This window comes from Chelonia mydas, chromosome 2 (assembly GCF_015237465.2).
Source record: "Chelonia mydas isolate rCheMyd1 chromosome 2, rCheMyd1.pri.v2, whole genome shotgun sequence".
Lineage (NCBI taxonomy): Eukaryota > Metazoa > Chordata > Testudines > Cheloniidae > Chelonia > Chelonia mydas.
Window position 1 is genome coordinate 32,995,151 of NC_057850.1, and position 15,857 is coordinate 33,011,007.

A 15,857-nucleotide genomic window follows, 5' to 3' on the forward strand; every position below is an offset into this window, starting at 1 on the left:
GTGAACTTTATCAGAGGCAAGAAAATCATCCAGTCCTTCGTTCTATTTGGTGGAGGAATTTTAACCAGGGTCTTTCATAAGCCCTTCCTGGCATATCATTGTGAGAGAGCCATTAGGGTTCCATTTCTGTTTTCCCAACTCAAGAAGTTTGGATAAGCATGAGACAAGCCTGTGATTATCTGAACTGAACCTGAACACAAAACCGTCTCAGGTTTGTTCCTCACTGGATGAACAGAACTGCGGTACTGTACTCCACTTTTATTGTTTTAAGGGTAAAATGGTGAAACAGAGATCTCAAATGTACACAATTAATTACAAACTGTTGCCTAACTTAAATAACATTGGAAGTCATGGAATGGTGTCAAATATCAAAGGACAGAGTAACATGTGGCACAGAAATACTACACACAATACTTAAACCACAATTCATTGGGGGAAATTAGCTATACTCTTCATTTTATTCTCCCTTTTACTATATTTTGTACGGTTATTCAGTTTAGTCAGAAAGAAATAAGATAATCTGAATATATGGAAGGTGAATAGCACACGCAACCACCTCTTATTTATTAGTCATTTCTTCATATTTATAAAATAAATTTCTAGCCCCACATGTTGTGGTCTGAGCATCGACCTTTAGGTTGAAACACAAAGTAATACAAAAGGACTGTTGAGGAATATAGTCACCTGAACCCACATCTTAACCTCACCTCAGTAGTCTGAGAAAAGATGGCCTGTGATTTAGGTTCAGAAGTTAACAAATCTGGACTCTGGTAGGCCAAGGGTGATATGGGTGAGTACCAAAACCAAGGACCAGCTCAGAGAACATCCTGCCCAGCACCTTTCCTTCATTTATATGGGAAGGCTCCAGCTCGAGCTCCTCTGTTGTTCTTAGTTGAAGCAATATGTTATGGCAAAAGAGACAATCTAGATCTCAAACCATTGAAGGCTTTTAGATTCAAAGCAACTGCATGAATTCCAACCTCAAGTTAATTGGTAGCCAGTGTCAAATTTAGGTGCATGTAGTCCCACGGCACCACTTAATGGGCTGCAAAATATCTGCCGTCTTCAGTGTCTGAATGATCCCAAGGTGGAGGCTGATGCAGAGCATATAGTAGTTGTCTAATATTTCAGTAGTAGACAAAGGAAATAACATACTGCTTTGTCCTTTAAAGTGATTTTGCACCTGAAAACATCAACTAATTTTAAACCACACAATGTCCTTGCAAGGTATGTATTAATAGATCCATTATACAGATGGGCAAACTGAGGCATAGGAAGGTTAATTAACTTGCCCTTAGAGTATATAAGAAAAATGTAATGATAATTTTATAACAGTACAAATATTACACCAACATTAAGAAAAATAATTAAATTCAGTTATTTTACCAACTTTTTTCTAGGGTTTTGGTAGCCCATCTGGTGAACATTGGCTGGGAAATGAGTTTATCTTTGCAATAACCAGTCAGCGGCAGTATTCTCTAAGAATTGAGTTAATGGACTGGGAAGGAAATCGGGCATATTCACAATATGACAGATTTCATATAGGAAATGAAAAGCAGAATTACAGGTAAGCACGTATTGATGTTCTGTTGCCATTGGGTACTAGATCTTGTACACTGTTTGCAAGTGAAATAAGTGAAAGGATAATAATGTAGTATTAAGTTGCATCCAACTTTTAAATTAAGAGTACAAATATAAACCAAAAATGCAATTTTCCAGAGATAGAAGTTGAGAGAGAAAGTATTACGTGTGACAACAAACTGTATGGCACAAGGGTCAGGATACTCTGAAATTTGTTAGCATTTGGTGAGCAATGGCCCTTAGCTGGTAGCCTACTACCCCACCCTGAAAATCTTGCTAAGGAGAACAACCAGCCAGCACCCCTTGAGGACTCTGGGGAGAGGGTCTGCTGTTGGTAGGTGTTAGGCCCTTGCCTCTACCCCAGAAGTCTGCAAAGATAAAGTTAGGGGTTTCTGGACTCTGGAGGTTCCTGGGAGGGGAAGGCATTGAGGTTTTGTTACTTGAACTTCTAAATAAATTGGCAACCATTCATTGCCCACCACTGTGAACAGACCTTTCAGGTTCCAGTTTGTGTGGCCCTTAGTCTGTAAGGCTCATTCTCCAACTCGTATTAACAGTGTGGACTTTTCCACCGTCTGTCTAAGCAGGACTATAGCTCCCAGGACCCTGTCCATTCTTGTAATTTATTTCTAAGACTTCAAGCTTCAATTTTGCTTCAGTATTCCTGAAAGGGAGGAACCAAACTGAGATGAGATCCTGATTTCACCATCCGACAGACCCATTTAAAACTTACCACATTTTTTAGCATATCCAAAATCAGCTGTGCCTGCACAACTTCATCTAGACCGTGCTGGTCCCAATGATTTCATATCCATCCCTCACATCTTTTCTAAGCCTAAAATGTCTGCAGACCAAGCCAAGATCTTTATTTCTCTGGTAATGTTGGTACTTAAGTGTTATGGTATCTTAACCCTCAGCAACCAATGGAAGAATTAGTATACTGTTTCTTAGCAAATTCAATGAGATACTGGGCACCTTAGGAGTTCCTGTGCTCAGCAACAGGCGATTTGTCATGCTCTGTCACACAGTTCCCTTCCTCTTTAATATAAGCTCCTCGCCTAAACCCTGGTATTTGAAGAACCCCATTCCTACCATGGTCTCCATATGGGTTGGCTACACTGCCCCAAAGTTCGGACTATGGGCATGTGAATATCAGCGCACGCCAATGTGGTCTGCTGTCCCCCATGTGCACACAAAATGAAAGGTTCCTAGTTTGCTTTAACGAAGTCCTCTTCACACTCAACTACATTAATGCAAACTAGGAACCTTTTAATTTGTTCCCACAGTGTCCACATGGGGAAGTTACAGAGCAGTGCTTTGGTGTGCACTGCTAGTCATGCCCTGTAGTCTGAACTGCAGGGTAGTATAGACAGAGCCATAGGCAGTTTACACTATCCTCACATGTATTTTTTTTAATCGTATGCATCCATGAACCACGGTCTATCTTAACATTTTGAGGATTTTACTGCTTGATTAAGCAAAAAAGGATACAGGTCCTTCAAAGAACTGATAAAGTTCTACCACAGAAAATAACATTGAAGACTATAAATTTTACTAAAATCTCTCAAACTTTCAACCCAAGGTGCAGCTGCAAGTGAGGAGGATAGACAGAAGCTAGATTATATTGCAAAGGATTTCAATGCAGATGAAATAATAGTTCTATAAACCAATGGCTAGGCCTTGATAAGAATATTGAACATATTAATGTAGTAATACTACGAGTTATTATACCTTGAAAAAGCTATGAGTTTATTATACATAGTTGCAACTCCTCCACTTTTCTATCAGGACTTCCAATAGCACTGAGAAGGGGAGATCAGTAAAAAAGAAAGAACACACTGAAATTCAGAATCGCTTAGAGAGAATAGTAACATATATGACTTACGTGGTTTAAAACAATTTAGTAATAAAAAGACTACTTTCTTTGGGCAGAGAGTAAAGCCAAGAAGAAGGGAAATGAGTTTGAAATATATCCTGAACTATAAAAGGCAAAACATCCAGCAAGTGAAAGATCTGAGAGAAATGATGCGTAATGTTCTTAAATTGTTGTCCGAAGGGTTCACATTTGGGTACCTAAAGTTAGACTCCTCAATCCATATTCAGTTGCCTAAATGAAAGTAGCCTAAGCTTCAGAAGTGCTGGGACACCACAATTCTCTTTGAACTTCCAGTGATGGAGAAGTTGCATCTACTTTGCACTTTCTCCTGATAGAATTCTGCATCTAAGTGGTACATGAAGCCTTATCTGCCCCTTTGAATATGTCAGGTGACATATTGTATCAAGGACCGGACGTTTCATTTACAAATCTCCTATGTAAAATTAGTCCCTGTGTGGAGAAAAGGATGCTACTGAAATCTCAAAGGACAGCTACAGGGAATCAAGACTGTTATTCATGATCTAGATAATTTGCTCTATTGTTTTATCAGAAAGAGTGGTTAGTGGACATTATTAAGGTAAAATAAATAATAATAATGTATAGTGTCTAATGGAATATGAATGACAGAGGCTTCAAGACTGGGTGAATTACTGTCAAACAGAAGAACTAGAAGGTATGAATTTAGGAGGAGGGATGGGCACCAAAAGAATTCAAGTGAAATTTCTTTAACTGAGATAACAGATCAAATACATTTAAAAAGAGCAGCAATGGGAGCAACCAATAAAAAACAGTTTTAAAAAGAGTTGGACAAGTAATTGAAAAGGGAAAGTACTTGTGGTACAACTATTGCCTCAAAAGGAAGGGTGATCCCAGACATATCCTGAAAATGTCTGTACTATTCAGCTCCGAGTACTTTGCACCTTTCAGTGAATTCTGCCACTTGTGAAATGAAACACCCTCCCCCATTCCTTTAATTATTATTGTTTATGGTAACACTCATGATGTGCTAAGCACTTCCCAGACATTCGAGAATAGGCAGTCTCCCACTCTGAGGAACTCTTCCTGTCAGGATGTAGACAGACAAGTAAAGAGAGGATCAATAAATAGGGATTGGTAATTTTTGTACAAGTTGTCTGGATTCATTGTAGGGGAGCACAGCAGAAGTGAGTCTTTAAGAGAGGTTTATATAGGGGCTGGGCAAAGAGCTCAATCTATTTAGCTTAACAAAGGGAAGGTTAAGTATCTACATGGGAACAAATATTTAAAAATGGGCTCTTCAGTCTAGCAGAGAAAGGTATAACATGATCCAATGGCTGGAAGTTGAAGCTAGACAAATTCAGACTGGAGAGAAGGCATACATATTTAACAGGGGGAGTAATAAACCATTGGAACAATTCACCAAGGGCCAAGGTGGATTCTCCATCACTGATAATTTTTCAATCTTGACTGGATATTTCTCTAAAAGATCTGCTCTAGGAATTATTGTGGGGAAGTTCTATGGCTTGTTGTTATACAGGAGATCAGACTAGATGATCACAATGGTCCCTTCTGGCCTTGGATTCTATGAATTGTGTGACATGCTCACAAACAGGGGGAAAAGGTGGGGATGAATCCTTGCCAGGTGAGGATAAGCAGGAAAGGGCAGAGTTACACAGGCTGAGATCCTCAAAGATTTGAAATTTGAAATCAAAGCGAGTCAGGTGCCTAATACCTAATACCTTTGAGGATCTGGGCTATAGAGCTTTGAAAGTACTGTCAAGAAGCGTAGATTTGATGAGATGGCAGCTGGGGAGCCAGCAGAGGGATTCGAAGGGAGGAGTAACACGATCAAATCAACAGTCAAGAAAGATGGCTGTGTGGCTGCATTTTATATAAACTGAAGGGGTGCAATGTGTGTTTCTGGGAGCTTAGAGGCAGACTGCAAATGTTCATTTAAATTTCATTTACATCTGTGTTGGGTGAGATTTTGCAGAGAGCTACTGACAGACCAACAGCTCTTGATAACTCTGTATTCACTTATCTTGTGTGATGACAGAACCACACAGAGAATGTTATAAAGAGCCAGACTCTGTTTGTGACAAGGTAAAACAGCAGCCTGGAAAGGGTTGAAAGATCCCTGCCTATCACATGGCTGAGTGAGGTATATAAAGAGGAGGAAGGTAGGTACAGGATGCGGCAGAGAAAGTGTGTCCTCATTACCCCTGAGTGGCTGAGGCAGCAAAAAGCCTTTGGGGATTGGGACCTGCACATTTCAGTTGAGTTGTTTTATTTATTTAGAATTGTTTAAATCCTTTGTTTCAAACAGTAAAGTGTGCCCTGAGGAAAGGGGCTTCAAAGGAGTGGGCATGGCATTTGCTTCCCTTCCCAGCTGATGAAACGGCCCACCAGCATAACAGGCTAGATGCACAAAGGGACTTAGGCATCTAACTTCCACTTTAGGCACCTAAATACAACATTTGGTGACACTGAGATTCTGAAAACCCCTACTCAGCAGCCACCTAAACCTGGAGGTGCCTAAATGACCAGCAGAAATTCAGGCATCTAGGAAAAGTCACCTAGGCACCTGAGTTGCTGACAGTAGGTATGCACAAAACTGCCTAAGTCCTGCAAACTACTTTCAACCTTAGCTCTGGTTTAACAAACTTTTTAATTTGACTCTGGAAATACACACACACACACACACACAGAGTATGTGTATATATACACGCATTCTGTAGATGTGGAGAGAAAGAGAGATTGGAGATTTTTTTTAATATACGAAGTTTGATATGCAGTTGATGGACTGCAGAGTAGAATAGGAAAACCTTCCAAAATGATTCTAGGTCTCCAGGGTTAAAGTAACATGGAAAATTTTAGGAAAGTACCCCTGCTTTCATTTAAAAAAAAAAGGAGCTCTTTTGGAAACCTGAACTGGGTTGCACTAACATGACAACAATTGTTAAATTTGATCCATGAAAAATCCTCTTGCTGCACATGAAAAACAAAAGGGCCATGTTTCAAAAATGCAGCAGTGATATTAAAAATAGAGTGTGGGCTGCATCTTTTCACTCAGAAGGTAAAGAACTAGGTAGCCAGGGCTGAATTTTGCAGTTCTTACTCAAGCTAAACTCTCATTGAAATCAGTGACTTGAGTAAGGGCTGCAGGACTGCGTCCTAGTTTACCCAACATCCGAATTTAGGAGTAGTTTGTGCGTGGCCATCATGCAGGAGCATGAAGAGACAGGAAGGTGCACAAGTCCTACTAGTCCCTATTTGTGGCCTGTTTAAGAGCCAATACATTGAAGTCCCTATGCTCAGGGGAACACAGGGATAGTTCTATCCCCACTCTCAGGGAGCATGCAGTGCTCCAAAAGAGGAAAGAAAGCATGGAGAGGAAATAGGGCCATATCCTTCCACATTGGTCCATGAAGTTTCAAACCAGCTCATCCATTTTTCCTCGCATGTATCTGAATACTTAACAAAAGTCAACTAGTGGGAAGCTGACAGCTATTGAAATAATGAAGTGCCAGTGATATGCAAATCTCAGTGGCTATTCATATTTGACAAATTTGCTTGAGTGCCTACTCCATACAAATATATGTCTACAACCATTTTATAAAACAAAACAATGTGTTGGTCTCTTTGAGAGGTTATTATAGGAACTCAACTTGCAAAGCTTCCAAAAACATAGAAACACTCTTATTTTCTTTGCCAGCATCACAGTCTCTGATGGTTATAAAAGCAGTCCCGAATCCAAGCCAAGTGAAAGCTTCATTATTGAATCCTAAATAGCTGGCCACCCATTGCAGAATGGTTTTGTCCCTTAATCTGAGAAACCTGCCTTTACTGAGTTAAATGATGCCTATATAAAGTTGAAAAGCACAGTTCTCAGCCTCTCACACACAATTCCTTTCCTTCACAGTTGTTAGACATTTGTCATGTTTGCTCTCAAAACATCAAACAAGGAGCAGTCTACCTTTCCATAACTTCAGTAACTATTAATCTGCAGTCATTCTGCCAAGCAAATTAGCTGTTTTGTTTGTGAGCCATTAGGAATTCCTGATGATGACCACATTACTCTCTCTGCTTATTCAGCACTGTAAATGTAAGCAAACATAGGCCAGCTACATTCTAACTTGCTTACTTTCAAATAACACCCATGCAGTCTGAAATAATAACCAGAAATAAATTAGCTTCCAAGTTGGTCTGGGCATTAGATCAAGGAAACCTAAAATAGAAAAAGGATAATGAAAGTATGGGAAAAACTCAAGAGGTGGAACATCTTTTGTTAATGTTGCAGTAATACCTTTTACAGGCAGGAGGAGGGCAAAAATAATAAGGTTCCAGGTCCAGCAATTGAATGTAGTAAGTTATGTAAGAATACAAATACCACGAAGTGATGAATTGTGTCCAAGAAAATATGGAAAATAATTTTTCATGTGTTTTTTCTAAAATCCAGCTTCAACATTAGGCAAAGTTTGAGTCAGCCTGAATTGCTCCCATTTGGTGTTTTCAGAAGAGCTCTGTTTTTTCTCTCAGCTATTTGTATTCTTTCTACTTCTTTTTATTAGTCTAAAGAATATATGATTGAAAAAAGGATAATGCTCAGCATATGTATGTGAAAAATATATTTGTTTCCCTTTGTTTCCATTTCAAAATGATACAGCTCCAAGAGAGTTTCTGGGCAGGCAAAATAAAATATATGTAAATATCCCAGATGATGACTATAAAGAAGAAAAGAAAGAGATTAGATATAGGTATCTAGCTGTAAACATATTATGTTAAATAATAACTTACATGTGGTAATCAATTATTCAAAAAGAAACTTGGCGGTAGAACGAAGTACAAGAGGTGATAAAAGATAAGAGAAAAAAGCTTGAACTCTGGCAAAGGAGTAGGAGCAAACAAGACCTGGAGGAATACAATGAATATAAAGAAATTGGCCAGGAATATAGTTGCAAAAACAAAAGCAAAGGTCTTTGAGGAACTTTATACAGGACTTGGAACAATGGAGGGGTGGGGAAGTGTGTATAGACTGGCGAAAGCATGGGACAGAAGTACCAAAGATATACAGCAGGGGTGGGCAAACTACGGCCTGCGAGCCATTTTAAGCCAGCCCGCGAGCTCCTGCTGGAAAGTGGGGTCTGGAGCTTGCCCTGCTCTGGTGCTCCAGCCAGGGCTCTGGGTCAGGGGCCACACCACGCGGCATGGCCCCACTCTGGCGCTCCGGCCAGGGCGCGGGGTTGAGGGCTGCACCACGTGGCTCGGTCCCACTCTGGCACTCCAGCCGGGGCACAGAGTTGGGGGCCACCCCACTCAGCTCCTGGAAGCCGTGACAGGGCTCTGCTCTGGCGCTTCAGACGGGGCGCAGGATTGGGGGCTGCACCATGCGGCTCCCGGAAGCAGCTGCATGGCCCCACTCTGGCACTCCAGCCAGGGTGCAGGGTCAGGAGCCACACCAAGCGGTTCTGGCCCGCTCCAGAGCTCCAGCTGGTGCACAGGGTTGGGGGCAGCACCACGCGGTATGGCCCCACTCCGGCACTCCTGCTGGGGCGCAGGGTCAGGGGCTGCCCCATGCAGCTCCTGGAAGCCACGGCGTGGCCCTGCTCCAGTGATCCAGCTGGGGCGCAGGATTGGGGGCCGCACCATGCAGCTCCTGGAAGCCGCGGCGTGGCCCCGCTCCGGTGATCCAGCTGGGCTGCCACTGCTTCCAGGAGCCACTTGAGGTAAGCGCCGCTCGGAACCTGCACCCCGAGCCTCTCTACATACCCCAACCTCCTGTCCCAGTCCTGATCCCCCTGCCACCCTCCAACCCCTCAATCCCAGCCCGGAGCACCCTCCTGCACCCCAAACCTCTCATCCCCAGCCCCACCCCAGAGCCTGCATCCCCAGCTGGAACCTGCACCCCTTCCTGCGCCCCTGCCCCAGCCCTGATCCACCTCCCACCCTCCGAACCCCTTGGTCCCAGGGCAGAGCATCCTCCTACACCCCAAACTCCTCATTCCCAGCCCCACCCCAGAGCCCACACCCCCAGCCAGAGCCCTCACCCCCTCCGACACCCCAACCCCAATTTTGTGAGCATTCATGGCCCACCATACAATTTCTATTCCCAGATGTGGCCCTCAGGCCAAAAAGTTTGCCCACCCCTGATATAGAGGAAGTGAGTTTAATCAAAGATGAAACAGATATGGTGTTGACTGGTGGAAGACACATAAAGGATCAACGGAAAAGGTATTCTGAACAGCTTTTCAATGAAGAAATCCTAAGAGAGCAATGTGACTTCAAAATTATGAACTTTGTTATAGTGGAAGCCTATCATACCAGATAAAACAGCAAATGCTGTAAAATAAATAAGAAATAATAAGACCCTATGCCCATATGGAATTCCTATTGAGGCATAGAAAAAAAGCTGGGAATAGAAGGAATCTATCTGCTGATACCCCTGTTCAATTCAATCATGAGATGGGAAAAGATACCAAATGAGTGGAAGAAAAGTATTTTTGTGCCTATATATAATGGAAAAGGTGTCGCTGGCAGCTGCATGTGGTACAAGTTGATGAGTCATACAATGAAACTGTGGAAGACAGTTACTGATAAGAGACTGAGAAGTGAAGTAGATATTAGCATCAATCAGTGTGGCTCCATGCCAGGAAGATCGACAGTAGATACTGTTTTGGCACTGAGGCAGCTAGTGGAAAAATCTAGAGAATAAAGGAAAAATATTCAGATGGTGTTCGTTTATTTGAAAAAGGCCTTTGATTGACTTTCAGGAGAATTTATCTGGCAGTGCATGAGGAGAAAATGGTACCAGAACTTTTTGTGCCACTTCTCGAACCATGCATGTAGATGTAATGTCAATATCAGATCTTCTAGTGGTGAACCAGAAGAACTATTGGTAAAGGTGGGAGGGCATCAGGGATCAGCACTGAGACTTTTCTTGTTTCTCCTTGTCCTGTGTATCCTCCCAAGAAACATACAGAAGGGGTGCGTGCTATTTGCAGAAGATATCATTCTACATAGTAAGAAAATAGTCTAGAAGTGGAGCTTGATAAATGGAGAGATGTGTTGGAGAGATATGGGCTCAAAATAAGCAGAGGAAAAACAGAGTAGATGGTATCTAATTTCAATAATGTTAACTCTCAAGAATTAATCTTGAAACTAGATGGGTAGACAATACCGAAAATGCAAAGATTCAAATATCTGGTTCCAGAATCTTGGAAAATGGAAGATAGAAAAAGAGGATAATAAATGCCTCAGTCAAGTGGAGATGTAGTATGTGACAGGAAGATACCACTTCCAATTAAAAGGGAATGTCTTAAAACAGTGGCCTTTTTAATTTTAATGAGTGTTGGGCAACAAAGAAATATAAGCAAATGATTTGCTCCACTGAAATGCAAATGTTGAGATGGATGAGTGGTATAAGCAAGAAAAACCATGTGAGGAATGTGCATGTTAGAGACACGCTCAAAGTAACACCCAAAAAATGAGGGAGTGCAGGCTGAGATAATTTGGTCATGTAAAGTGCAGTCATGACAACCACGTGGGTGCAAGACTCCAGCAGATCAAGACTGGAGAAAAGGACAGGGAGGCCAACCCAAGAAGAAGTGGTGGGATGTCATAAAGGAAGACATGTTGCATATAGTGTGACAGAGGATATGGTAATGAACAGAGCACATTGGAGGGAGAGGACTCAGAGTGTATCCAATTTGATGGGATTGACACAAGGAAGAAGAAGAACAGCTGCAGCGGCACAGGAGCCAGCAAATAGAGCTGTAAACAGGGGAGTTTGAGTGGGAGTTCTGTTGGAGGAGAAGGTATTTGTATTTGGTTTTGTATTTGTAGTATTTGTATGTGTAGGGGCTTTGTGCTGGGAGAGAAGCTGAGCCCTCATTAGGGGGTGGGGCTTCTCTGACTAGGGGTCCTAAAAGGTAGCCAGCCAGTCAGGCAGTGGCATAGACGGCTGCAGCGGCACAGGAGCCAGCAAACAGAGCTGTAAACAGGGGAGTTTGTCTTGTGGTGCTTGTTTGGGGTTTGTTTTTGCTGTGGGTGGTGGTTTAGTGTGGTTTGTGTTTCCCAGATTAACAGGATTTAGGTGGGAAGGCTATGACAGGTACAGAGGCAGCAGTGGGAGTGACCCATGTAGTGGAAGACACAATGAAGATGACTGGATGTGGAAGCTGCAGTATGTACATGATCCTGGAGGGGGGACCTGGTAAGAGTTTTGTCTGCATGAAATGCCGTCTGATAGAGCTGATGGAGGAAAAGATCCGAGGTTTGGAGATGCAGGTGGAAAATCTGGTTGAGTTTAGGAAGGGGTTTGAGCAGATTATGGAGCAAAGACATGAGGTATCTGAAGGGAAAAGCTCAGACTTGCAGATGGAAGCAGGACTGGGGAATTCTGAGGGGAGACTGGGTGAGGAAAGTGGTCAGTGGAAGCATGTGACTAAAAGAACCAGGCAGAGGAAAAGACGTGCTAATGAAGGAGAACTAGAGCTCAAGAACAGGTTTGCAGAGTTGGAAAATGAAGTTGGAAATGAAGAAGGGGCTCAGCAGGTAGTCACTGAAGGTGGAAGGGCAAGGAAGAAGAGAAGAGCGGCTAGTCCTATAGGAAAAGGGGAAGAGTTAATGGAGACTGCACCAAATATGAGCCCCAGGAGGATACAGGATGGGTTGAAGAGGATTACAAAGGAGAATAGGAATGGAAAGAACTTGCAGCCAGAGGGAACAGGGGATAGACTGGAGAATAGCACCGTCACCAGGAAAAGGCAGGTCTATGTGATCGGGGACTCTTTACTGAGAAGAATAGACAGGCCTGTAACCAGAGCTGATCCAGAGAATAGGAGGGTGTGCTGTCTTCCAGGTGCTAAGATACAGGATGTAGACCTGAGGTTGAAAAGGATCCTAAAGGGAGCAGGAAAGAATCCCCTAATTATCCTTCATGTGGGAACAAATGATACGGCTAGATTCTCGCTGGAAAGTATTAAGGGAGACTATGCTAGGCTGGGGAAGACGCTTAAGGAAATCGAGGCTCAGGTGATCTTTAGTGGGATTCTGCCTGTTCCTAGAGAAGGGCAACAAAGGTGTGACAAGATTATGACTATCAACAGATGGCTTAGGCAGTGGTGCTATAAGGAGGGCTTTGAGATGTATGGCCACTGGGAGGCATTCATGGACAGAGGACAGTTCTCTCAGGATGGACTTCATCTGAGTAGGGAAGGAAATAGACTTCTCGGATGGAGGCTGGCACAACTGATTAAGAGAGCTTTAAACTAGGAATTTGGGGGAGATGGTTGGGAGATGTCCAGGTAATCTCCACGCCGGATTTTAGCATTGAGAGGGAAGAAAACGAAGTAAGAAAGGATACAGCCATGGGTAGGAGAATGTATATAAGGAGGAAGGGCAGTGTAGATACCAGTCTAATAGGTTATACTGGCTGTAGAATGACTGTGCCTAATAGGGTACAGAATGTGAGTGAGGCCAAACAGCAAAAGTTAAGATGTTTGTACACCAATGCGGGGAGCCTAGGTAACCAAATGGAGGAACTAGAGCTACTGGTACAGGAAGTGAAACCAGATATTATAGGGATAACAGAAACATGGTGGAATAGTAGTCATGATTGGACTACAGGTATTGAAGGGTATGTGCTGTTTAGGAAAGACCGAAATAAAGGTAAAGCTGGTGGAGTAGCATTGTATATCAATGATGAGGTAGAATGTAAAGAAATAAGAAGCAATGGAATGGATAAGACAGAGTCTGTCTGGGCAAAAATTACATTGGGGAAGAAAACTATTAGAGTCTCCCCTGGGATAGTGCTTGGGGTGTGCTATAGACCGCCGGGATCTAATTTGGATATGGATAGAGCCCTTTATAATGTTTTTAATAAAGTAAATACTAATGGAAACTGTGTGATCATGGGAGACTTTAACTTCCCAGATATAGACTGGAGGACGAGTGCTAGTAATAATAATAGGGTTCAGATTTTACTAGATGCGATAGCTGATGGATTCCTTCATCAAGTAGTTGCTGAACCGACTAGAGGGGATGCCATTTTAGATTTGGTTTTGGTGAGTAGTGAGGACCTCATAGAAGAAATGGTTGTAGGGGATAATCTTGGCTCAAGTGATCATGAGCTAATTCAGTTCAAACTGAACGGAAGGATTAACAAAAATAAATCTGCAACTAGGGTTTTTGATTTCAAAACGGCTGACTTTCAAAAATTAAGGAAATTAGTTAGGGAAGTGGATTGGACTGAAGAACTTATGGATCTAAAGGTAGAGGAGGCCTGGGATTATTTTAAATCAAAGCTGCAGAAGCTATAGGACGCCTGCATCCCAAGAAAGGGGAAAAATTCATAGGCAGGAGTTGTAGACCAAGCTGGATGAGCAAGCATCTCAGAGAGGTGATTAAGAAAAAGCAGAGAGCAACAGGGAGTGGAAGAAGGAAGGGATCGGCAAGGAAAGCTACCTTATTGAGATCAGAACATGTAGGGATAAAGTGAGACAGGCTAAAAGTCAAGTAGAGCTGGACCTTGCAAAGGGAATTAAAACCAATAGTAAAAGGGTCTATAGCCATATAAATAAGAAGAAAACAAAGAAAGAAGAAGTGGGACCGCTAAACACTGAGGATGGAGTGGAGGTCAAGGATAATCTAGGCATGGCCCAATATCTAAATAAATACTTTGCCTCAGTCTTTAATAAGACTAAAGAGGATCTTAGGGATAATGGTAGCATGACAAATGGGAATGAGGATATGGAGGTAGATATTACCATATCTGAGGTAGAAGCGAAACTCAAAGAGCTTAATGCGACTAAATTGGGGGGCCCAGATAATCTTCATCCAAGAATATTAAAGGAATTGGCACATGAAATTGCAAGCCCATTAGCAAGAATTTTTAATGAATCTGTAAACTCAGGGGTTGTACCGTATGATTGCAGAATTGCTAACATAGTTCCTATTTTTAAGAAAGGGAAAAAAGGTGATCCGGGTAGCTATAGGCCTGTTAGTTTGACATCTGTAGCATGCAAGGTCTTGGAAAAAATTTTGAAGGAGAAGGTAGTTAAGGACATTGAAGTCAATGATAAATGGGACAAAATACAACATGGTTTTACAAAAGGTAGATCGTGTCAAACCAACCTGATCTCCTTCTTTGAGAAAGTAACAGACTTTTTAGACAAAGGAAACGCAGTGGATCTAATTTACCTAGATTTCAGTAAGGCGTTTGATACCGTGCCACATGGGGAATTATTAGTTAAATTGATTGGGGATCAATATGAAAATTGAAAGGTGGATAAGGAATTGGTTAAAGGGGAGACTACAGCGGGTCCTACTGAAAGGTGAACTGTCAGGCTGGAGGGAGATTACCAGTGGAATTCCTAAAGGATCGGTTTTGGGACCAATCTTATTTAATCTTTTTATTACTGACCTTGGCACAAAAAGTGGGAGTGTGCTAATAAAGTTTGCGGATGATACAAAGCTGGGAGGTATTGCCAATTTAGAGAAGGACAGGGATATCCTACAGGAGGATCTGGATGACCTTGTAAACTGGAGTAATAGTAAGAGGATGAAATTTAATAGTGAGAAGTGTAAGGTTATGAATTTAGGGATTAATAACAAGAATTTTAGTTATAAGCTGGGGACGCATCAATTAGAAGTAACGGAGGAAGAGAAGGACCTTGGAATATTGGTTGATCATAGGATGACTATGAGCCGCCAATGTGATGTGGCCGTGAAAAAAGCTGATGCGGTCTTGGGATGCATCAGGAGAGGTATTTCCAGTAGGGATAAGGAGGTTTTAGTACCGTTATACAAGGCACTGGTGAGACCTCACCTGGAATATTGTGTGCAGTTCTGGTCTTCCGTGTTTAAGAAGGATAAATTCAAACTGGAACAGGTACAGAGAAGGGCTGCTAGGATGATCTGAGGAATGGAAAACTTGTCTTATGAAAGGAGACTCAAGGAGCTTGGCTTGTTTAGCCTAACTAAAAGAAGGTTGAGGGGAGATATGATTGCTCTCTATAAATATATCAGAGGGATAAATACCGGAGAGGGGGAGGCATTATTTAAGCTCAGTACCAATGTGGACATAAGAACAAATGGATATAAACTGGCCACCAGGAAGTTTAGACTTGAAATTAGACAAAGGTTCCTAACCATCAGAGGAGTGAAGTTTTGGAATAGCCTTCCAAGGGAAGCAGTGGGGGCAAAAGATCTATCTGGCTTTAAGATTAAACTGGATAAGTTTATGGAGGAGATGGTATGATGGGATAACATGGTTTTGGTAATTAAATATTCATGGTAAATAGGCCCAATGGCCTGTGATGGGATATTAGATGGGGTGGGATCTGAGTTACCCAGGAAAGAATTTTCTGTAGTATCTGGCTGGTGAATCTTGCCCATATGCTCAGGGTTTAGCTGATCGCCA

The 15,857-nt window shown here is 42.2% G+C and overlaps 1 protein-coding gene across 2 annotated transcripts in view; it reads left to right on the plus strand.

Annotated features, from left to right (window-relative positions):
- The window catches only part of ANGPT1 (angiopoietin 1), a 206,453-nt gene that overhangs the window by 152,714 nt on the left and 37,882 nt on the right, over positions 1 to 15,857 (plus strand). For both annotated transcript variants that reach the window (XM_043539180.1, XM_007056090.4), the window contains one exon: positions 1,401 to 1,567. In XM_043539180.1, coding sequence (XP_043395115.1) covers positions 1,401 to 1,567 — 167 coding nt within the window. The remainder of the gene's footprint in view (positions 1 to 1,400; positions 1,568 to 15,857) is intronic.